Below are 26,100 nucleotides of genomic sequence, written 5' to 3'. Positions count from 1 at the left end.
ATTAAACAGTCAACAGGAAAAATTAATATACCTTCGCATTCAGAATTAGCAATGACTCACCTATGAGTAATTATCATAGCACTAGTCTACTTATTAGAGCAAAGATTTTAAAACAACGTTCGCTGAAACACTACATGACGTAAATTCAATCTTAAAAATATTGCAACTCGGCAAAGGATGGGCATACTTGCCACATATTTTCTTTTCTTTTTGTTTTAACATGGTATTTTCTAAGACCCATATTTTCCTAATAGATAGCGTTTTTCTCGCATCAAATTATTATTTGGACATTTATTAACATAGAAAGCCTAAATAACGTTTCAATCGACATAAACTAGTCATTTCGGGACTAATATATGGTTCAATTTTATTTCATTAATTCGTTTTCGCGTAGGGTTCTTTAGCAGTGGGAGGAAAACGGAGGACCCGGAGAAAACCCACGAGCTTGGACAGGCAACCCTACTCCTTGTCACGTACAAGCAGAAAATCGAGACCACGCCACTTGACTCAATGACAGACCTAATGATGCAACGCACACGCGTTAACCGCCCACCATACCCTCCACTCCACTATTTTTGGACTTTATAGCATAATGCCTCTTTAATTATTTTTCTGAACAGCCATAGAAAAGGACAGGCTGTATAAATTATGTATTATTATGATATAAATATTGATATGTATATGTCATAATATCATATGTTATTAAATTGTCGGCATAGATCATCAAGTTTGCACATAATATTATTACATTAATTTTCTTATGGTACTTATATCTTCGTTCAATTTTAGTGTCAGTAATAACTCAAAAATAAAAAAGAATGTTTCTTATTTATGGTGGTTGAAAGTTCCCACGCAAAATCTCTCCTTGTTGGTAATCCGAGTTCACACATGGCAAATTAAGCTTAACATACTATCACGTGACTGTTGAACGTCGGGTTATCGAATATCGCATGCCATTGGTATCTTTCTACAAGACACAATAATACATAATATTTCCAGCTGTCTGGAAGGATTGGCATATAAAACTTACAGTGTAAATTCGTAGAAACTGAATAATAAAACATTCTGTGAGTATAGCTGGATTATACATTTCTGTGATTATAATGATACACTCACAATTAATTGACATATAAAACGTACAGTGCAAATTCGTAGAAGCTGAATAATAAAACAGTATGTAAGTATGCTGGAGTATACATTTCTGTGAATCTTAAGTCATCAGTGATTATAATGATACGCTCACAAAAATGAGTTAGAATTGGTCATGCATTAAGTACCATACGTAGACTGAACTGAAATGTATGGAATTACACACTGTTATCGGTAGAAGACTCACAGCACGGCTGGTTGAACTTTGATGGAGTTCAACACTCGCTTTAACCTCAGTCACCGCACGATACTCTATTTCATTTCGATAAGGATGAGCCCCGTTAGTTGAAGCATTAGGATTTGGTGAGTGACTTTTGTTTTTTCTATGTGAGTACATTGATTATATATTGCTACAAGCGTGATATATACCATTAAATATGTAATTAAGATATTAGATGGTGTCACGAGTGTGAACAATCTAACCATATACATTCATATTGGGTGCAAATGCTATGTGGGTGAAGCCAGGAGAGAGAGAGAGAGAGAGAGAGAGAGAGAGAGAAATGGGGTTTAACGTCCACTCGACACAAACTAGGTCATTTCGGTACTAACATATGGTTTAATTTTATTTACATAATTCACTTGCGCGTAGGGGTCTTTAGCAGTGGGAGGAAACCGGAGGACCCGGAGAAAACCCACGAGGTTGGACAGGCGACCCTACTCCTTGCCACGTACAACCGGGGATTCGAAACGACGCCAGTCGACTCAATGACAGACTTTATGATACAGCGCGCGCACGCTAACCATTCAGCCATCCAACTCCCCGTGAAGCCAGGAATCTGCCCGTCTGTTCGGTTGCCTTTGTAAGTCAAGATGATTTTATGCGGATAAAAAAAAGATCGTGACGGTAGAAGATGAGGCCATTATAAAGAGTATGAAATTACCGAGCAGAAATAACACAAAACTCTTCAATCTATCCCCTACAACTAGCCGATATCCGACATTGAAAATTTAAGAATTCATTAATCATTCGTAACGAGCGAAGAACATCGCTCATATCGGCAATTCTATTCCAAATATTTTGGACCCTTATGCTGTATATATTTAATTTCGGATAAAGAAGCCCTTTTTATACGTCTACATTCATAATGTGGACGTATATTGCCGTCTCCCCCGACTCTGTGTGTGTCTGTCTCGCCGAAATGCCGCAATTATTAACTGGTCGTCTTGAAACTTCGCATACTTATTCCTTATACCCTAAGGAACATACCTAGTGTTTGTGGTGCATGCCCTACCCCCAGCGGAAGACCCACACCCATTTTCTTTTTATGTTTGTGTGTCGCCTATAGGCCGCAATTCTTAATTGATGGTCTTGAAAACTTTTCGTACTTATTCCTTATGCCCTAAGGATAACCTCTATTATTTTTGGTGCATGCCCGACCCCGCGAGGAACAGATCCACGCCCAATTTTTGTGTGTGTGTTTCGCCAACAGACCGCAATTGTTAACAGAGCCACGCCCAATGTATGTATTTGGAGCCCAAAGGCCACAATTCTGAATGGATTACCTTGGAACTTGGTATATTTATTCTTTATACCCTAAGGACGGCAACTATTGGCGTTGTTGCATGCCCCCCCCCCCTTCCATTTGGGCGATGCCACACCCATTTTTGTTAATATTTTGTCTATGATATATAGGCTGCAATTAATAACAGATTTGGATCTAATTCGGAATGATCCATCATATGGCTGCACTTATTTATATTGGTCCATGTCCAATCCTCAAGGGCAGAGCCACGCCCAATTTTTGTGTTTTTTGTCTACAGACTGGAATTCAGAATGGAACATCGTGGAACTTGGCATATTTATTCCTGTAAGGATAGAAACTATTTATTGTTCCCCGCCTTTCGAAGAAAGAAGGGGCCTATTAAAATGGGTTCGTCCTTCCGTCTGTCTGTTCGTCACACTTTGTAAGACACAATAACTCTCCTTCTAATTGAGCCAGAATGTTCAAACTTGGTGTAGGTGTTTAATAGGTCAATTCCTTGATGGAGTTTGAAGATGTGCAATTTCTGCTTTGGGTAACCAAGATAAGCAATTTGATTGGTTGATGCTTTGTGACACGATAACTTTAGTTCTAATTAAGTGAGAGTGATGAAATTTAGTGTATAGTTTCATTACATCAATACCTTGACAAAGTTCAATAATGAGCATCTTCAGCTCAGGGTAAGCAGAGTGATAAGCATGGAACTGTACTAATATTGCCGTCGCCCATGTCCGTACGTCTGTCCGTCCATCCACAATTCTTTGTGAACACTCTACAGATCACAATTTTGATCCGATTTCAATGAAACTTGACATATTGGTTTATCATCCTAAGATCTCGGCTCCTTTCGATATGCGCATGTATCGGACTGCAATTTCATGGATTACGGCCCTTGATTGTACGAAAAATCACGTTTTGAGCCTGTGAACACTGTAGAGGTCATAATTTTTATCCGATTTGGTTTAAACTTGAAAAGTATGTTTATAACCCACAGATCTCGGCTCTCTTCGATAATCGCGCATATCGGACCATAACTTCTTGAATTTTGGCCCCTGATTGTACGCAAAATCGCGTTTTTAGCTTGTGGTCCCTCTAGAGGTCACAATTATTATTCGATTTAAAAAAACGTTCGAATATATCACCGTTACACCGTAATGTTTGTTGAAATGCATCTTTATAACCCGCAGATCTCGGTTTCTTTCGATATTCGCGCATATCAGACCATGGCTTCCTGAATTATGGCCCCTGATTGTACGAAATATCGCGTTTTTAGCTTGTGGACCCCATAGAGCTCACAATTTTATCCGATTTAAAAAACCGTTTGAATATATCACCGTTACACCTAAAGGATGGTTGAGTTCGAATTTCGTAAAAATCGGACCGAGGCCGCGTTCGCAAATAGTGTCACAATCTTGTGTATCAGGGTTGTTGACCCTCTGGAGGTCACAATTTTCATCTGATTTTGATGAAACTTGAAATGCATGTTTATAACCCACAGATCTCAGTTCCTTTTGATATTCGCGCATATCGGACCATAACTTCCTGAATTATGGCCCCTGATTGTATGCAAAATCGCGTTGTTAGTTTGTTGTCCCTCTCGAGGTCACAGTTATTATTCGATTTACAAAAACGTTCGGATATATCACCGTTACACCGTAATGTTTGTTGATTTTGAATTTCGAGAAAATCAGGCCAAAACTGTCGGACAAAATGGCCGCCCCTTGTTCGCAAATAGTGTAAATCAAGGTTGTGGACCCTCTAGAGGTCACAATTTTGATCCTATTTCGATGAAACTTGAAATACGTTGGTTCCTTTCGATATTCGCGCATATCGGATCACAACTTCCTGAATTATGGCCCTTGATTGAACCGAAAATCACGTTTATAGCTTGTGGTTCCTGTAGAGGTCACAAGTTTTATCCGATTAAAAAAAGAAAAACGTGTCTATATAATATCTTGGTTCTTTAACTTAACTTCCGCGATTATGGCCACTGATTGTTCGAAAAATCGCATTTTTAGCTTGTGGATTCTCTAGAGCTCACAATTTTTTTCCGATTTTAAAAAACGTTTAAATACATCATCATTCCACCATAGTAAAGGTTGAATTCGTATTTCGGGAAAATCGAAATGAAACTGCCTGACAAAATGACCGCTCTTTCTTTGTACGCAAATTGTGTAGAAGTTGTGGACACTCTAGAGGTCACAATTTTTATCCGATTTTGATGAAACTTAAAATATATCTTTATATCCCAAAGATCTGTCCCTTTTGATATTTGCACATTTCAGGCCATAACTTTCTGGATTATTGCCCCTGATTGTACAAAAAATCACGTTCTTAACTTCTTCTCTATCCATCTCTTGCAAAATGTGGGCGTATCCTGCCTGGCAGAAGCTGGTTTTTAGGAATACTTATCTGGTTGAAAAATTACCATGTAACTATAAGAATACCGTAAATTCTATGGAGGAGTTCGAGAAATGAATCCGTATAAAATCCTGCCATGTCAAAAATCACATCGCTTGACATTTAGATCTCGTCATGTCTCGCGCGATCGGCAGAGAAACCTACCAACCGTCCATGGCTATACTTAACAAAACGTTTTATTTTTTTTCTTGGTGTAACGTTTTACGGGCTACAATTTATCCTAAACAAATTAATTGCAAAAGAAACCAATGCAGTTTGGTTCAATGATAAATATGTCAAACAAAATCATACTCAAAATCGGCCAAAGTAAAATGTCATGATTAACATAATTCAATTTGGCGTTCTTCAGGAATTATCGGAAAGCAGTATCTCGTAATCAGTGTCTTTCAGTGGTGGGGGGGGGGAGATAAATAATTTCTTTTTAAATTCCTCAAACAGCGAGTGGTTATGTAATACAAATGTGTCGAAAAATCGAATGTGTCGAATTCAAATTGACTGCCAAATTTGGTAATATAATACCATTTAAAAAAACAACATTAATTTGGTAATAAAAGGGCAGCGATAATCTCAAAAATTTAATTTCGAGAATTCCGGATGGTAGAAATTCAAAATGGCCGGCAAAATGAAATCCAAAATGGTGGAATTTTATTAATTAATCGTATGACTACTGTGGCAATCACAAGAGCCTGTCGTGAAATGAATAACAGACAGAAATAAACCCGTGGTAATTATCGGCCTTGATGCTACCAGGGACAGATCGGTGGTCGAGGATATCTAAACCATGATGTACCCTGTAGTTGAGAGTCTTTAAACCATGATGTATCATGTCGTTCGTATAGAGTCCCTCTAAACAATCATGTACCCTGTTGTTCGGATATAATCTCTAAACATGTTTACCCTGCAGTTGGGATAAACACCATTGTTTTGTAAATAGGAGGTCGATCGTCAAATGAATATAAATCTTACGATATGTTAATTGCAAAATGACATAGTTTATCTTTAATGAATATATTGTTAAGCGCTCAAAATATCTGGATGCAAGAGACTTGGTGTAGAAAATTCTAGGTACACACTGTTAACCACCAATAGATGTTTTAATGACAATAATTCATATACTTTGTCCAGAACAGACTGACACCCTAAATATGAACCCCTGGGGCTTAAAAAAGGCTATATTGATACATTCGAAGTACCAGTTGAAATTAATTTTAAATGAAAGAGTATATCCCGCTGAGTACGAAATTGTCCTTGCCGGACGATTAGGCCCCTGGGTGGGCTCAAACTGACACCCCAAAGCCAAATGGGCCAAACATGGGTTAAACTCATATTCTAGGTACCAGTCGAAACCAATTTTAATGAAAGACTACCCCTCACTGAGTACGAAATTGCCCAAAGCAGACGGTTTTGGCCATGGGACGGCCCAAACTCATGCCCTAAATATGGACCCCGGGGCTTGAAAAAAGGTTATATTCATACTTCCAATGTACCAGTTGAAATTAATTTTAAATGAAAGAGTATATCCCACCGAGTACGAAATTGTCCATAATAGATGATTCTGGCCCTTGGATGGTCCAAACTGACACCCCAAATTTTGCCCCTCCCCTCCCACCTCGCCCTAGGTTTCAAAAAAGTTATACTGAAGTTTTGAAACAATTTTCCCCCTTCATTTGCCATGAATGTGAATGTAGGTGCAGTGTATATCGTATTTGGCAAGAGTAATTATCATGTAAGTATTTCCGAAATAGGGTAACCTTAGGAAGTCTTACCTCACAAGACTCGGTTCTTAAATACACTGACTGCATCATGTTCACGTGTTGCAATGAGCTTGGAGGTACCAGTTAAAACTAATTTTAAATAAGTACACCCAACTGAGTACGAAATGACCTACAACTAAATGTCCTCCAAGTTTCACTGTATCACCTGAACATGAGGCAGTCAGTGTATTTATGAAGTGAGGCCATATTGGTCTTGTGCGGCCAGATTGAAACAAAAATTTTGCCACCAAAAGGTACAATCATTGAATGAATCATAGACATAAGAACTACAACTGTAGTGTTATTATTGTCTTCGTACCAAACATCTTATGAACCTACCCATTGAAATCACCAGCAAAGGACAAAACTGGCTATAAGGCAGTCATCAAGTACCTGCAACTGAACGAACTAACCCCAACACCGATACAGTATACAGGCCGACATGGTCTCAATTTTGGGGAATGATGTCCCTTCCTATTCCACAGTAAATAAGTGGGTTGCGGAATTTAAGCGTGGCAGTGAGAGCCTTGACGATGACGCGCGTCCTGGAAGGTGATCAACAGCAACCATTCAAGAAAACATTAGCCGGGTGCATGACATGGCTGTCGAAGATTGACCACTCGACATATTGCCAGTGTTGTGGGCACCTCTCATGAGCGGGTTGAGCACATTATCGCCTACGAGTTAGGAATGACAAAAGTTTCTGCAAGATGGGTGCCAAAGCTCTTGACTGTGTATCAGAAACGTGTCAGATTCCCGACGTCCCGTGACAATCTGCGCCGTTTTGAAGCAGATCCTGATAATTTTTTGGCCAGATTTGTAACCATGGATGAGACCCGATTTCAAAAAGGAACTTGCCGGTCGTCATTTTCCTAGTAATGATGACGCCATGTCAGCTGTGAAAGAATTTTTTTTAGGGTTGCTTAAGAAAATTTCTTCCTCGAATGGGACTATGTAGAAAACCATCGACTTTGTACAGGTCTTTCAAAGAAAGGCTTAGAACTTTTCTGCCAGCCCAACTGCACCTACATTAAAATTCAAGGCGAATCAAGGGGAAAAAAGTTTCGTACTCAGTGAGATGTACTCTTCCATTTAAAATTGGTTTTGACCGGTACCTCAAATATATGAGTATAACCTTTTCTTGCCCCCCCCCCCCACACACACACCTCGGCTTTGGGGTGTCAGTTTGGGTCATTGCAGGGACTTATTTAGGGTGTCAATTTCGGCCGTCCCATGGCCAAAACCGTCTGCTATGGGCAATTTCGAACTCAGTAAGATGTACTCTTATATTTAAAATTGATTTCGACCGGTACCTCGAATGTATGAGTTTAACCCATTTTGGGGGGTCATTCTAGGGGTCACCAGGCCCACACCCAGGGAAAGGACCCCGACAGACGCCCATTTCTAAACATCCCAGATTAGTATGTGGATGCCTATATGGTCATATAGTGGTACCGCGTTTGTCTAGGCTCAACCCTCTGTGCTCCTGGTCTAAAAGGAGTCGGACAAACTCAAAACCAACTGGGCGGGGAGTGATGACGTCTTACCCCAAATGAAACTTCCTGGTGTCTTTTGCAATTTGTTTGGGGTAAGACGTTATCTCTCCCCGCCCAATAGTAAATAATAATATTAATCTAATATATAAACCTCACAAATTTAACAGATACAAATAATGTACATGTTATTCCACAGGTAGACATACATCGAAGGGGCCTAGTGAAGGAGACGCAGTTGCTTTAGAGTTTGTCCGACACCTTTGGGTATTTGCCTCCCATTTCCAGTGAAATAATCATGTTGTTCTGATGCTCAACTAGTATCAAATATATACTCTTCAAAAAAAGTAGGGGATATTCAGAAACAATACAAAACTGCGGAAATGCACTGCTGTTTTTATTAGAGGAACCAGTGTATGTTAATAACAGGCCAATTCCCTACGCATGAATATAAATATTTCATATGGGCGGCTTATCTGACGATCCCATTACACTCGCAAATAGATACACCAATCCTCAGGCATTCCGCAATTCGTCGTGGCATACTCCTAATCAACCATCCAGTCACGATTTGGGGCAATCTGACCCACTCCTCTTGCAGTGCGACGGCTAATTCTTGCAGTGTTGTCGGTTGACGTTGACGATCAAATTAAACGTAATACACTAAAGCAAGATACGCTAAACAGTAAATTTTGTGCAAGAACCGCTAGGAAAGCAAACATGGATAGATAAACCAGCACGCGGCAGTTTTCATCAACCCTTCCTTGAAGTGTCAAATTTGACAATGAACCCACGTGTATGGCGCTATTGCATGTGCCGCTCAGTGGTTCTGTTGGGGCGATAAGTTCTTATGTCTAGTGTCCATGACTATTTATCATATTACAACCTGCATAGGTATTTGCATTTTAATATCCCCTACTTTTTTTGAAGAGTATATCGTGCCTGAGATTTGTTACAAATCGCCTCGAGCATGTTCCACACATCTCAACATTTATCAGCTTTTGTTTAATCTATAAAAGCCTACATTCCTACAAAATGTTTTGTTTAGTCAAGTGAAACAAGGAAATTAATTACTAAATGGAACAATAGAACACGTAAAACTATGCAAATAAGATATTCCTATGATATGATTCAACCGAAAGGTCCTAGGTATGCATGATATAATATCTACATTCAAGTTAAACGAACCGCATCTATTCATTTTAAATCTTGCGTCGAGCTGAATAAATTATGTGATTTATAACATCTACGGGTGGTTAACAGTGTATAACTAAAGACTATGATTCGATCTTTATTGCCAACATTTCAATGTAGCTTGAATTTTCTACACCTTGTCTATTGCATCTAGATGTTTAAAGCGCTTTAACAATATATTCATTTAAGAGCAACTATGTCATTTCGGGATTGATATACCACATATTACAAGTCATACCCAACGGAAAGAAATGACAGTTAATGAAAATTCCACCATTTTGAATTTCTACCATCAAGAATTCTCGAAATTAAATTTTTGAGATTATCGCTGCCCTTTTATTACCAAATTAATGGGGTTTTTTAATTTTTTCTTAAATTTGGCAGTCATTTTGAAAGAAATGTCCGCCATCGATTTTTCGACACACTTCGCTTGCATAACCACTCTGTGTTTGAGGAATTTAAAAATAAATTATTTATCCTACCACCACTGAAAGACACTGATTACGATATAGCGCTCTCGATAATTCCTGAAGAACGTCAAATTGAATTATGATAATCATGTAATTTTGCCATGGCCGATTTTGAGTATTATTTCGTCTGACATATTATCATTGAACCAAACTGCATTGGTTTCTTTTGCAATTTTTTTAGGATAACTTAAAACGTTTTGTTAAAGATGGGTTCCCAGAAAAGTATTTATCGGGTGGTTATTTCCAATAAAAGTATGGCAATTTTGGTATATATGGAAAGTAGAGATATCCAATCTTACTAGAAAAATACTGGATTCCCCGAAAAACATTCATGGAGCGTATACAGGACAAAAATGTAAGGGTTCCCCTAATCAACAGCCCGACGATTAGGAACTTCTGCACGCGTAATGTCAAAGGTCACAAGCGAACATTGAGCGTTTGATGTACAAGTTGATAAACTTTATGAAGAGTTAGACGTACAATACTTTCTGAGATAAAAATGACGGAAAAAGACGCGGGTTGTGGATAATCCGAGAATTTAATTAGGATTCGATATTTGTAATAAATAGTAAGCGATTAAAGACAACATCGTCTTATGTATGCAATGAATTCTCCTCTAACTCCCAAGACGTGACGTAAACATGACCTGGTTTGATCGAATTTTAATAGCAGGGCATTCCTTCGCAATTATAATGTTTGAGAAGGATTTGAAGCATAATTATGACAAATTAATTAGTTTGAATATGTTTTTGGTCCATATATAGGCCTACCATTAAATCACCCAGTTTGTACGCGGGAACCCATCTTTAAGTAAAGCTATATGACGTCATAGTTTTTGTGGCGTCATAGTTGGGACCCAAAATGACGCCTGTAATGAGTTGTCAATCTCCCAAAACAGAGTTGTCTTCCCTTGCAGTCCACACTATCGAATGCTGGATAGCGAGACTTGCGTGGAGAATGTGGAGTTGTGCGTAACTTTCCCTATACAGGGCTTTGCACTTGACGTCATATGAATTTTCTGGCTTCACAGTTGTCCCAACTTTATTGTCCCCCGCCTTTCGAAGAAAGCAGGGGACTATTAAAATGGGTTAGTCTGTCTGTCTGTCTGTCCGTCACACTTTTTGGGACACAATAACTCTCCTTCTAATTGACCTAGAATGTTCAAACTTGGCGTAGGTGTTTATTAGGTCAATGCCTTGATGGAGTTCGAAGATGAGCATTTTCTGCTTAGGATAAGCAGAGATAAGCGATTTGATTGGTTGATGCTTTGGGACACGATAACTTTAGTTCTAATTAAGTGAGAGTGATGAAACTTGGTGTATAGTTTCATTACATCAATACCTTGACTAAGTTCGATATTGAGCATTTTCTGCTGAGGGTAAGCAGAACGATAAGCAATTTGATTGGCCGAGACTTTGGAACACAATAACTCTCCTTCTAATTGAGCTAGAATGTTCAAACTTGGTGTAGGTGTTTATGAGGTCAATGCCTTGATAGAGTGCGAAGATGGGCATTTTCTGCTTATGGTAAGTAGAGATAAGCAATTTGATTGGTTGGTGCTTTGGGACATGATAACTTTAGTTCTAATTAAGTGAGAGTGATGAAACTTGGTGTATAGTTTCATTACATCAATACCTTACCTAAGTTCGATGATGATAATTGTCTGCTTAGGCTAAGGAGCAATAAGCATTTTGATTGGTCAAGACTTTGGAACATAACAACTCTGCTTCTAACTTGATGTTGATGTTCGTCTTGACCGAATTCAATGATTAACATATCGAGCTAAAGCTAAGCAGAGATAAGCAATTTCCTTGGTCGATGCTTTGGGACAAGATAACTTTGATTCCATCTGATAGAGAGTGATGAAACTTAGTGTATAGTTGATAATCAGTTTGATTGCTCGATACTTTTGAAAAAAATAGATGTGCGATTAATTAATATGTGTCATCTATTTATTTGAGGATTTCGGCGGGGGACATCAGCCTCACTGTTGGCTTGTCTATATCTTTGCTTTTCCTGAGATCGCTCTATGTACGGTTTGTGATGGTGTGTAACTAGATCTTTTCCTTTGCTTATTTATTATGCTGTCTTTTATTTTATAGTCGTAGTACACTTTGTTATACCTCATTTCAAAACTTTTCATAATTTAAGAGATTATAAGAGATTATGATCTTGCCGAGACAAAACCTAAACAAATAAAGTGGTTTCCAGAATAACGCACAGCTTATTATATTCTATTTCAGTCCTTATTTATTATGCTCTATCGATTTATATAGTGGTTGGACAAATTAGGTGGTTTCCAGATTAACTCACATCTTATTATATCTATTGTATTGCTTATTTGTTATGCTCTATCGGTTTATATAGTGGTAATTAATAGACTATCGTCTACCTCATTTTAAACCTTTTCAGAATGTAAAAGAGAATATGATCTTGCTGAGACCAAACTCTTAGTGAAAGACTAGACGAATAAAAATTTCACCAAATTATGTGGTTTCCAGAATAACTCACAGCTTATTATGAGTAAAATAAAACCATGGGCGTGGGTTGTGTTGGCAGCATCTTTTCTTGCACTGTTTTTTAACTCTTCGCTGAACTATTCTGCTGGCGTTCTTCATATAGCTTTATTAGAAAGATTCCCAGAGGAGGAAGTGACGACGATATCATGGCTGGGAGCACTTTTCTCCTGTATGTTTGCTTTGGCGGGTAAGTTAAACAGGCATTTGCAAGAAAGTTAGTAAACTTATTAATTGTTTTAGATCCTTCAAATATCGTCTAAATAGAAAATCTCTTCACACTATCTACTCCTCGTTTATCTTACCTCATTTTGATTATGCAGACATTATCTGGGACGTGTGTACTGATCAGTTATCTAACCAACTAGAAAAAACTTCACTTAGACGCACTGCGCACCATATGTGGCGCTGTGAAGGGAACCAGCCATACATTAATTTATAAAGATACGGGTACTATAACTCTCAAAGAGCGGCGCAAACGACACAAACTAGCAATGTTTTTTAAAATAATAAACCTTCAAACTCCCGAATACCTATCCAGCATCTTAAAAAACAAACCACAAAGATATTCATTAAGATTAGATAATGTTCCCGAATTCTATTGTAGGACAACGTTATACTACAACTCTTATTTCCCTTACGCAACTAGACTCTGGAACAATTTAGATTCATCTATCAAAACATCAAAATCTCTATCTACATTTAAAAAACAACTATGTAAATTTGACAACTCCGTTCCTTCCTATTATTTTATCGGCAAACGTAAGTTTCAAATTATTCATTCTTAATTCGCCATATCTCCGATTCGCCTTTTTGTTCTTGTGGACATCATTTCGAAGGCGTCTATCACTTTTTTCTCATTTGCCCCTTACATTCAGATATCAGACAGAATACGATTCATTGCGTAACCCAATCCAACATTAACATTACTACTTTACTCTTTGGCAATAATGAACTCTCAGATGCTGAAAATATTACTATTTTTAAACAGGTGCATAGGTTTATTGAATATTCGAAACGTTTTAATTAATTGAATCCATAATGTTAATTATCAATTTTAATTTATGTAATATTTATTATAATAACAGGGTAGCAATACATGTACATATTATTGAATTATTAATTCATAAAACTTATGATAGGGTACTTTACTTTACTCATTTACTTATTTATAAATGTAACACTTATTACAATGTAAATATGTTATAACTTTGTTTGGAGAGGGGTGATATAGGCCTTGTCCTGTTCCCCAATCCTTTCAGTTAAATATTGTTTATATAAAAAAATGGAGTTGATTCCATGCAAACTATGGGAGAATTTTTCGCAGTCTTTACACAGCATTTTTGTCGCAAAGTTTCCAATCACTAAACCCAAAATACTGTGCGACTATTGACAGGTAGGTGTATAAACAGAAAATCTTGAGATAAATTAATATATTTACGGTCTATTATGGGACCTAGACTTTGTAGCGCCGTGAGCATGCATACTAGCATGGAACTGTGCGCGGTATGAATGCGGTATTGTTCTTACTGCACCGTCTGGCAGAATTCGTAGGTTTTATGTGCCCTTTTCATCCGAGAAAAATACATGTAATAAAATGAATAATTGGCACGTTGTCTGCTGTGGTCAGATTAACTTGCATTGTATACATAGTTTTTAAAGGAGCTAAGTCGCTAATATTTGGGACCTAGAAATTGACACAAATGGGTCGCCACGCATACAATAATGTAATATGAATGTATATAAAATGATTTACATCCAATCGTTTCTGTTTTTACTGTAATTTTTAATCAGTTAGGTTCGGCGAAATACGCCAGTATTCTCGATCGAATTTTAATCTCTAGCGTCTGGTTATTATAGTCTACGCGGATATTATTTATTGGGCTTGCTCTCCAGATAAGAATATAGCGTCACCGTTTGACATGACTTGTGGAATATGCCTAACCTTGTTTTTCGAGTCCCTTATTACAAATAGCGCTGAAACGCATGATGGTACACGATTCGTGTACCAATTGTAAAATGTTTATTTTGTCTTAAATATTGGATATCAGAAATCCATCTTTTCCCGGTAAAATCACAACATCAATGTTGATTTAAACCGGCAAATAAATCGTGTTTTCAATGTCGAAGATTTTGGATGATATTGAGTTAGAGACTTAGCTACTTTAAGGTCATGAGACAAAGAAGCCTTTTGAACGTTTTCCAATAAATCTTGCCAGAGTTATGGTCCGTGACTTTGAAAATACTGTGGTCGCTCGCATGTTTCGTTGCTCGGCAAACTATCTTTGTATAATATCTTGTCATGTGAACAACTTAGGCTTATGATTAAGTTCCAGATGACAGAATATGGTCATAAATGATTCCAAATTAATTGTGGCACTGACCTGCTACACGGCACTACACAAACAAGGTAATTTCGGGACCAACACGTGGTACAGTTATATTCCACTAATTCGCTTGTGTGCAGCGGGAGGATATCGGAAGACGGTTAGAACTATTTGTTAAGACCAGCTCAATTTTTGTCAAGGTCGCTGAGATGCAAATAAGGTTAGCGCTAGCCCTATTTACATATCGTGACCTATGACGAACAATTGAGCTGGCCTTATCATTTAGCACTGACCATCGGAGGACCCTGAGAAAACTTACAAGATTCGGCAGACGACCATACTACGCGTATCGAACCCCGAACCCTGAATCGTTGGTCACACAGTGTTTGACCAGGGATCATTATATAATATATGTATTGTTTTGTGTAGAGGTGTCAAATGAGGCAGTTGGCCAATAACACTTTAATGTAACGGTCAACTGTTGCCCTCGTTCCACTAAAGCAACACATATCATTTCCGGAAAGGGTCATCAATACGTAGCAGTGAATTCTGGTACTTTTTTCATAGCGATCTATTTACCGGCCAAACCCACTCTTAAGTAATTTAACCTTACTATTTCAGGATGGACGGGGAGTATACTTGTAAGCACGTTTAATGCTAGAGTATGTGTGATGCTGAGTGGTTTGGTTACTTTAATCGGATTTGTTTTAAGCAGTTTGGTAGTAAACATGAAATACCTGTTTATTACCTACAGTCTAATTGCAGGTGACTTAGTTTAAATTTATAGAAAGAATTCGAATAAGTGGCATTAATTTACCGGGTTGTTCAGATATTTGTGATTTTATTGTAAGAGTTATATATCAACACCGCATTAATCAGTAAACCAGTTGGTGTAAAAAAATCAATTAGTGGATGACTCTAGTCCGAAATATCTGAATCTTTCTTTGGTTCTGTTGGTTGATGACGGTGGGGCAGTAAATGCTATAAAGTTTAACCTATGTAGAGTTTGCTCTATGACGGGTGCCAAATGCGTGTGAAAAATCACCCAAACATCCATGCTTTTCATGGTTCTGAAAAACAGGCTGTATCGTTTTAACCATGTGCTAGCCCTAAACCAGTCAAATAAAGGGGAAAGCATCATAATATCGAACATAATACACAAACGTAAGATTAACATAATTGTATAATGATATTTGATAAGATATGGGCATAGCAATAACGCATGTTAACTAGAATTTGATCATATATGTCGTCACATTAAATATAAAACTCAAACAGTTAAAAGACTTGAGTAAGACTATAACAATATTAAAACAGACTTTATAATTTCAGGAATTGGTCAAGCTATGTGTTATTCGGGAACATTGATTAGTCTTGGATATTATTTTAAAGAGAAGACCGGCATGGCATCTGGCGTAGCATTAAGTGGATGTGGATTATGCACTTTCGTCTTTCCCCCACTATCACAATTTCTGATTGAGACCTATGGTTTAGATGGGGCGTTTTTACTACTTGGGGCTCTGGGTTTCCAAGCGTCGGTATGTGGTGCTTTAATGAGGCCCACGGAATATGAAGTACGCACAAATAGAAAATTATGCTGCGATAAAAATTTAAACAACGTTTCAACACCTTGTAATGAACCTGACAAACGTAAATGGCGGGATAGATTAAGATTTTGTAAATCAGCACCTTTCTTCTTATTTTTGATTAGTTCGGTGTCCTTCAATATGGCTCAATCAACAGTTTATCTATTTCTCCCGGATTACTTTGTTCATTCTGGGTCCTCGCCTCAGGAAGCAGCTTTGGTTTTATCTTTGGCCGGAATTACTGGTATATTATCTCGAGTTTTATTGGGATTTCTGGTCACATTAGTGGACACTGCTCTAGTTTATGGTAGTACATTCGGAATAATTTGTGTAATCACCGTGTTTTTAAAATACATGACAACTTTAGGGAGTAAATTCATCTATACATCACTGTTTGGATTTTATCTGGGAGCTTGTTGGGCTTTACATTATACACTGTTAGTGGATATCGTAGGATTATATGATGTGTCCGCTGCTCTAGGAATTTCCATGATGGTGTGTGGTGGAGGATACCTTATCGGTCCACCTATTGCAGGTACCTTTGTAAAAATATCTGGATTCTCTAACGACAACCGTTATCATCCAAACTGTATGAAATTGGTCGGCATTATTTAAATTAGCGACATGAAGAATCCTATTGAATTACTGTTAGAGATAGGGCCTGTATTTAATTTATATGCATTATTAGTCAAAATTCCCGTTAAATACTGTTAAGAGTTATGCCCCATGTTTCACGGTGTAGAATCTCTTGAACGTTCTAATAATAACCTTTATCATCCAATCTCTGCTTCTATTTGAGGGGGATTGGGCGTAATGGTTCACATCATCAATTTCTTAACAAAGTTCAACAATGCACATTTTCTGACCCGGTTAAGCAGAGCGGTGTAGAATTTGATTGTCATATATTTATGATATGAATTGATTTCTGTTTTTCCCTAGAAATGTTTGTGCTGGAATTTGGTGATTATTACTACGCATTTGCTTTTACAGGTCAGTTACGAATCTATATTTAATTTGATTGTATTTATATCAAGATATAGATATTCCTCAAAGCCGGTGATCATCATTTTCATTTTTTGGACACTGTCCATTGTTTTACTGATTAATTTATGCATAGAGGAAGATGAATCTCTTATTCCATATTCTCCATTATATTAGAGGGAGGATGGGGTGGACGGCTAAGTGGTTAGCGCGTGCGCGCTGTATCTAAAGGTCTGTCATTGAGTCAACTGGTGAGGTTTCGATTTCCCGGTTGTATTTGACAAGGAGTGGGGTCGCCTGCCCAACCTCCCTACGCGCAAGCGAATTATTGAAATAAAATTGAACAATATGTTAGTCCCGAAATTACCTAGTTTGTGTCGAGTGGACTTTAACCCCCCCTCTCTCTCTCCCTCTCTCTCTCTCTCTCTCTCTCTCTCTCTCCATTACATTAGAATTAAAAACACAAATTAGAATTCAATATTGGACAATATTGATCCATTCCAATCCATATTGATGTTGTTATCTTACTGTAAAAATATGGATTTCTGATATCCAATATTTAAGACACAGTGAGCATTTGTAATGAACAAAGAAAAATATATCCTACAACTTAGTACAAGACAATGCTGAAGTAATTAGTAACGTCTTATTCACAAACAACAGAATAATAATAATACAAAATGTGTAGACTGGACCAAGAAGGCCTAAACTGCTGCCTTTCCATTTGGACTGTTCACGTATTTGAGCTAAAATTGTAGGTTGCCCTTGATTGTTTATATAGGTTAGGAAACTATCAGTTAAATATGTGTTCTTTAATATTTTGTCTAAAGTGAATTTTGGCCGTTTGGTTTATGTCCGTAAGTGAATTTTGGCCGTTTGGTTTATGTCCGTAAGTGAATTTTGGCTATTTGGTTTATGTCCGTTTTGACCATATTTTATTTATATCGTGTGCAGTTCATCGTATCTTGTAAATAATAAAGGGAACTGAGCCATTTTTGAACAAATATTCCCTTTTGAAGTTCAAGTTTCACAATATTGTAGTTTGAAAGGGATTCAGTATTTCAAATATGGCCTTGAAAGGATTCTGTTTCTCAAACGATAAATTAATGTATTGCTTTTATTTGTTGCTATTGTATTGCATTATTTTGCGTGCTTACAAGGTTTTCGAAAAATGGGGGATGGCTCTGGAACGGAAGGCCACGGAAGGCTGAATTTCGATAGGATTCGTCGTCTCAAAAGCCTAATCCTTCGCACCAAATCCGTTAAAAACTGGAGGCTGTGTCATGTTCAGATGTTTTCGGCAAAGGTGGGTTCTTCCTCTTAATAATGTGCCACGCTAACTTCTAAACAAAAGTATGTTGAAACGTCTAGCCTATGTCGTGATTACAAGGTTATCGACCAAGGGGACATAACTCTGGAATCAGTGGATGCAATCTGATAAAACTAGGCATGCATAATACACAATACAGTACTCAACGAACACGACTGGACCCAATAACATATTTCAGAATCAATGGTCTAATCAAACTAAACACTGCGAAGTGTATCAGTGTTCAAGGACAGTGTTAAGCCGGTGACTGGGTCAGACCTTGAAACCGGTAATGCAAGTAGCGGACTTTTGTAACCATGGTATGTTCTCTCTATTCCAGCTGCCCTTTTCCTTTTGGCGTCAATAACTGGATTTGCAGTGAGGACTTGGCCCAAAAAGGTTGATGGTTTAAACATTGAAATAGACATAAACGATGTAGATAAAGCAATACAGAGATATTAATGATGCAAAGACATAGTTTTGAAAATTGAAGTACATAAAGAAATACATACTTGTATGATCGTACAAAGGTAATGTAGAAAGATGGTAGTAAGAAATTTCGTTGTATTTTATATAACTGTAACATATAGGATTTATATTTCCCCAAGTGGTCGCAAGAAACAGTTTGATATAGTGTTTGTACTGAAGATGTGTACTAAGATATGCATTTATGACAATGGCGACCATTGATCGACACAGCAGTGGGTTAATCCCAAAAAATGAGTACTCATATGGATTTACAATACTGTCATTGGGAATACTAAAGAAAATTTTGACACAGGTTTTGTGAGAGTAATCGAAATGTGAACAGTGCCACCTGGTGGTATTTCTTAAGAGTTGGGGAGTACTATATTTTTAAATATTTTTACCCTTTTTATACGCCCACATGGAAATGTGGTCGTATATTGCCGTCACCCCCGTCCGTCCGTCCGTTGGTCCGTCCGTCTGTCTGTCGGTCATTCCGTCCGTCGTCCACAATTTCTTTTGAACACTCAATCTGATTGTTTTGAAATTGATATATGTTGTTTGCATTAGTGAGATGAAGAAGCCTAGTTAATTTCAATAACTTCCGTTAATTTCTTCTGGAGTTATTGCCCTTGTTTCACTTTGTTGCACCTTGTAAACGCTCTAACGACAAAAGTTATCAACCGATCTGTATGAAATTTATATGCATCATTTAAATTAGTAAAACAAAAAGAATCCTACTGAATTTCAGCAATTTCCGTTAATTACATCTAGTGTTATTATTATTATTATTTATTTATTTATTTATTTATAAGCGTTTATATAGTATAGGTCATTTTCACAAAAGAAAGGTGCTCAATGACGCTTTACAATAAAGATAATATGATTGACAAAACAAAAATAAGATTAAAACATAAAAAAGTGAAATAATATACCTAAAAGTTGAGTAAAAGGAAGTAATGTATAAAATATAGATATAATTATCACAGAGATGATTAATTAAAAGCCCTATTAAACAAGTGGGTTTTTAGAGAAATCTTAAATGATGACAGAGAAGTACATGACCGAATGGAATGAGGAAATTTATACTATAGTTTGGGGGCAGCTACCCCAAAAGCCTTCTCGCCGAGACTGACGAGATTAGCTTTTTTCTCAATAAGTAGCAGATTGTCACCGGAAGACCTTAATTGTCGACGAGGTTCATAAAAACATAAAAGATTACTAAGATAAATAGGTGCCATGTTATTTATACATTTAAAAACTAATAATAAAATCTTATATTCAATTCTGAAAATAATAGGAAGCCAGTGTAGTTTATATAGAATAGGTGTAATATGATCCCTATATACTGTTCCAGAAATAAGGCGAGCAGCTGAGTTTTGTAATTTTTGCAGTTTTTCAAGATGTTTGAGGTGTGCACCGTACAGGACAGAATTAAAAGAATCAATACGCGAAGTAACTAATGAATTTATTAGTGTTTTTGTGGCATCCACTGACATATATTGACGTATTTTAGCTATGTTTCTTAAATTAAAATAACTTATTTTGCATATATTGTTTATGTGATTTTCCAAAGAAAAATTTGAGTTAAAAATTACACCAATATTTCGGGCTGATTGAGAAGGAATAATGCAGCTATCTCCTGCTTGTATTGACAGATTAAAGTTCAACATTTTCCTGTTGTAAGACCACCCAATAACCAAATACTCAGTCTTATCTGCATTAAGTTTCAAAACATTGTTGTTGATCTAGATTTTAATATCCGCAATACAAGTTTCAATACTCCGCTTGGAAATATCGAAGTCACTTTTGATAGGTTTAAACGAAATGCACAACTGTGTATCATCCGTTCACTACAACACTTTGTGAACGGTTAGTAACATAAGAGCGTAACAGACTCAGAGCGTTTTCAGTAACACCAAAATCAGATTGTAGCATGTGAAGCAAGATATCGTGGTCTACAGTGTCAAAGCCGCGGATAAATCTAAGAGAACTAGAAGCACACATTCACGGCGATCTAAACTCATGTTGATATCATTGTGTACCCGAACAATAGCAGTCTCGGTGCTATGAAACTTCCTGTCAGCACTCTGAACCTCTTCCATTAGATTTTGAATTAGTAAAACGAAAAAGCCTGTCGAAGTTCAACAATTTCTGTAGATTACTTCCAGTGTCATGGCCCTTATTTTAGTTTTTAGAACTATGTGAACCCTCAAACGACGAAAATTATAATGTCATCTGTATGAAATTGTCTATTAAAGGGACTATCCCGATTTAAACAGAGTCTCAAAAATAAAAATCTGAGTACGTATGAAATTTAAACGCCAAAATATAGAGGAATGGTGTATTTACCTTGTCTCAAACTTTCGGCTCAAAATATTGAGTCGTTTGGACGTGAATGTCAAAACTGCTTATCCGGACACGTAACCCTTTTAAGATTTCAGGTCAAATTGTTCGTTGAGTGACCTGATAATCCATTCCCGTTCCTTTAGAGGTCTATACAATGAATGACCCATGTGCTGTACTTGATAACGAAAGATAAATTTCACCTACACATTATTTTTATTAAACAAAAGTCTATACAATGAATGACCCATGTGCTGTACTTGATAACGAAAGATAAATTTCACCTACACATTATTTTTATAAAACAAAAGTCTGGTTTTATCCAGACACTGCATTATACAGGGTGGGGCACCGGTTTCCATTTCCAGATAACTTGAGTTAGTTTCTCGGCCCTAAGGTAGAGGATTTTAAGGGATTTTAACACAAAATTAAGCATTTTTATTCTCCAAAATATTATCGGGATTGGCCCTTTAAATGCCCCTAATTACCTACAAAAGAATAAATTTGCGACAACCCTTGTCGACCGCACGGGCGATTTAGCTGCTGTGGGCGTATGTTTTGTTGCCTGGCAACCTATCTTTTTATTACTCCTTCATATTATGTCAATGATCTTAATTCAATAAACCTGTCCATAATATCATGCATAAGGTATTGGCGTTAAATTTGTGACAAACAACAACATTTGAAAAATATCGGTTAAAACTGATTCGAGATTTATCGTTATACACATGCTGGTAAAGGCACGGTTTTAGAAATAGTGTCCTTATCGACCATGGCTATTGCATAGTTGTAGGGAACTTGTGTATATTGGGGACAATGAACAATGATCAAAATATACATTGTTTAATATTATCCAGTTTACTGAGTATTACCAACTAAGGCAGTGATTCTCAACGAGTGTGCCGCGAAATCTTCCTATAATCCATCTCTAAATAAGTGTTTATGATGCCCCTGCCCCCCCCCCATCTCAAAAACGCCCCCTCAAACGCCTGATCACCATCCAGATTCGGAATCTACGCAAAAAAATGGTCTAGAAAAACTTGGTCTCATAAATTCACAGCTGGGGTGGCGATTGCCCCCCCCCCCCTTCAGCCTCCGGACTACTAAGTGTGTCTCGAAACTTTGAACGGCACACTACGATATTGCTATAAAAACCACATGATATCCCATTTCGGGTATGCGCTGGTATTCATGGCTGTGTTTTTCTTTATTTAGTTTGAGTCTTTCTATGTGTCTGTGACCTGTCTCTGTCTACAATTGTATGCCGTCTGACTCACCGTGTTTTTATTTTGCAGAATTTAAATATTTTTTATATATACTTAGCCAGGCGAATAAGCTTAATAACTGATTAAACTTATTCTTCAGTTTACTGTGTATTAACAAATAATATATATGATATATAACACTCATGTTGTAGGATACGGTGATTTACTCCCACTGTGCCAGTTTTATTGTTTAGGGATTAATCAAATAATTAACGATACAACAATGGGGATTAGTTAGGATTAAGGGTTTACCAGAGGATTAACAGTTTAATTTAATATTTTATTCCATTTTAAATCTACTTTTTTTACACATTATTATACTAAAATACAATATTTAAAAAATTTTAAGCATATAATGTACAAGTTATCATTTAAACATTTTATTTAATCAAACATTTTCCTATAATAATACATCTTCAACAAAATACATCTTACAATCCAATTAAATGGGAGACAGCATCCCCGTACTCGATGAAGGTGTAATGCCCTTCATGGAGTCGCCGCTTTTCTGTTACCAGTCTGTTTTCCAACTGCCGGTACTTCCTTTTTCTGGGTTTGCTAGAGGCACCAGCAGCAAGCTGTTTCAGGGTTACAGCAAAGAATGCCTGTTCTTGCTTGATTAGATGGATAAAACGAAATATCTTTATAAATTTATGCCCTCTATACACCAGATTTTGGCCATCCTGAGCATTTGGTATGAAACTAACATCTTCTTGAACGTTTGCCATCTTGTGATATCTGTCAGATCAATGTTGTTGACAAATGACAGTGGTTCCATATATATAGTGTCCTCTGAACGGAGTTCACCACTTAAGTAAGTTTTAACAAAAAATTACTTATCATCATGATAAAATAAGATGAACACAGTTTACATGCCATATGCTGAACGAATAATCTGTTGAACACAGTTCTCTACACCATAAAATTGGCCCACTTGATTAAGCCAATTAAGGCTGTTAATTAAAATCCGATAATCCAGGATAATCCAGGGGTTAAAAACTGGCACAGTGGGAGTACCCCGATACGGTGTTTCAAATGTGTTCGTTATAAACACAAATAGAAATTTGTTTGTTGTGTAATACACGTGTATTGCCTAAATGATTACATGTGAATTAAAAACATAGGTAGTATTATTAGAAGTTGAATTTTGAGGTGCACCAAAATCATTCAAGATCTTTATATCCTTAACATGTTTGTTAAGTTATATCCGAATCAGTCAAAAAATTTTATGTACTTTGGTCCACAAACTTACATGTTTAACATTTTGCGTTAAAGCAGGGGCCATAACTATAGAACAAAAGGTTCCCCTGCGCAGTAAGTTCAAACTCATACAAGTTATCGCCTTACTTAGAGGGTTCACAGACTTGGTGCAAATTTTGCATTAATGGCAGAGGCACAACTCCGGCACTGAAGGTCCAAAGTCGCACTCATTCAAGAACTTTTGATCCTTAAATTTAAAGTTTGATCGAAAAAAGAAGTTACACAGCCTTGGTATTACATGCTTTTACACTATTTGCATAAAGGATAGCGGTCATATTGACGGTGATATACTTGAACGGTCTTTAAAATCAAAATTGTGATGCCCAAGAGCGCCCAAAAGCTATATATATTAAATTACGGTCCGCCAATATATACATGAACTGATATCTCTGGGATACATTTTAAGAATCGTCAAAATGGGATAAAAGTTGTGACCACTAAAGGGTCCACAACCTTGGTATCACATACTTTTAAATTAGTTGCGACCATTTTCACGGAAAATTTCAGTCCGATTTTCATGAAATTCGAACTCGTGGCAATAACCACGAGATCGTTTGGATCTAAACACACGTATAATCGGACAGAAATTGTGACCTCTAAAGGGCCCACAAGCCAAAAACATGATTTATTGTACACTCACTGGCCACCAGGAGCTTCGTCAATCGAGCTGTAATACGACTCTTGAGACTCCTGTTTTCCAATACACCAGCTGTTGTTAAGATCGGTGACCTGTAATGGTCACAATCTAAATTGTGTAAATCTGAACATCTCTCTGGAATTACAATTTCAAATATCGCAATACCAACTATTCCTGAACAACTCCCCAATGTTCATAAAAAAAATCACGTGGGTCTGGGGCAATACATTACTCCGGAACTACATTCCAGTGGTGCACCCTTGGGCGATGCCAAATTTTGAGCCTCCATTCCGTGTTGAAACGAGAGGTCGTGGAATGCAGATTTCGATAGGATGCATCATTGACGAACAGACAGACCAATAGAGAAAGATCAAAATGGATAGATTTTACGTCCTCGCCTTCCGATGTCGTCACACTAAAATAGTGTATCTGACAAGAGTGTGTGAACGTTAAGCTGTGTTTATCAAGAATTTCAGTAAGTTTGTTTATTTTAGATATATTCAATGCAAAGATGTTTTGCATGTATAATTATCAAAATCACATTGAAGTCATAGCAGTTTTATCTACTTGTTCTGCTCGATCGGCAACAATCACCAATAGTTGACTCTATCAAAGTTAAAATATTTTTCCCAGTCGTGCAAATGTATTGCGAATACATAATACGTTAGTTGATAAAAATCCATTTTGATGATGTTTTAACTGTGTTAAACGTTTTAACTTGCCGAATGTAAAGTTACGACAATTTTTAAATAAAGGTCGAAACACAGAGAAGTTTGTTTAAAATTCCCGATGTCATTTAATAAGCCTAATGATCAAACAGCGTGGTCTAATAATCTGAAATGAAATCAAATATGGTTTAACGTCTTACTATTGGTTAATGAAAACATGCATACGCCATTGCAGTGTGACTGTGCTATATGAGGGAAATTTCAAGGGATCTTTCACGCGCACGCCAATGTGTACACGGGACCTCGATAGCTGTCAGCCCCCCCCCCCCATCTTGCACCACCGACAAGGAGAAACAATGCCGATAAACCTTCTCGGCCAGTACCGAGATCGAATCCACGACCTGCAGTCTAGTGAGCCAGCGTCTTACTCACTTAGCCACCGTGGCCCCTAATAATCTTGTGGATATGTAATAATATCTATTTATCTTCTACAGGTGGTTGTCTTCAAAATGTTTTCAAGGGGAAAAGCGATGGTACAAATGGCCAGTGCTCTATACAATCGTTAACATGTCCATAATCTTGTTGTTTATTTATATTGTCACTTTGTAAAGTGCCCCTGAACATGTTATAAGAAAGGGCGCACTATAAATATGATGTAATAATAATAATAGTAATAGTATTGGCGTGCACGTAAAAGACCCCCTGGCAGTTGGAATTCAATAGAAGAGTAGGCCATAGCGCCGCCATCCGGGCAAAATTTCCCCCATAGCACACT

General features: G+C 37.2%; 1 protein-coding gene across 1 annotated transcript; it reads left to right on the top strand.

Moving 5' to 3' along the window:
• The first annotated feature begins 1,157 nt into the window (after nt 1-1,157).
• LOC130010398 (monocarboxylate transporter 12-like) lies at nt 1,158-22,135 on the top strand. Its single transcript, XM_050539577.2, has 6 exons — nt 1,158-1,452; nt 12,378-12,671; nt 15,430-15,573; nt 16,141-16,929; nt 17,334-17,384; nt 19,025-22,135. The coding sequence occupies exons 2-6, from the start codon at nt 12,485-12,487 to the stop codon at nt 19,144-19,146; spliced, it is 1,293 nt and encodes a 430-aa protein (XP_050395534.1). The 5' UTR covers nt 1,158-1,452; nt 12,378-12,484; the 3' UTR covers nt 19,147-22,135.
• The last annotated feature ends 3,965 nt before the right edge of the window (nt 22,136-26,100 follow it).

This window comes from Patella vulgata, chromosome 1, assembly GCF_932274485.2.
Source record: "Patella vulgata chromosome 1, xgPatVulg1.2, whole genome shotgun sequence".
Taxonomy (NCBI): Eukaryota; Metazoa; Mollusca; class Gastropoda; family Patellidae; genus Patella; species Patella vulgata.
Note: the sequence above shows the minus strand (reverse complement) of the source record. Positions and strands in the feature narration are given on the sequence as shown.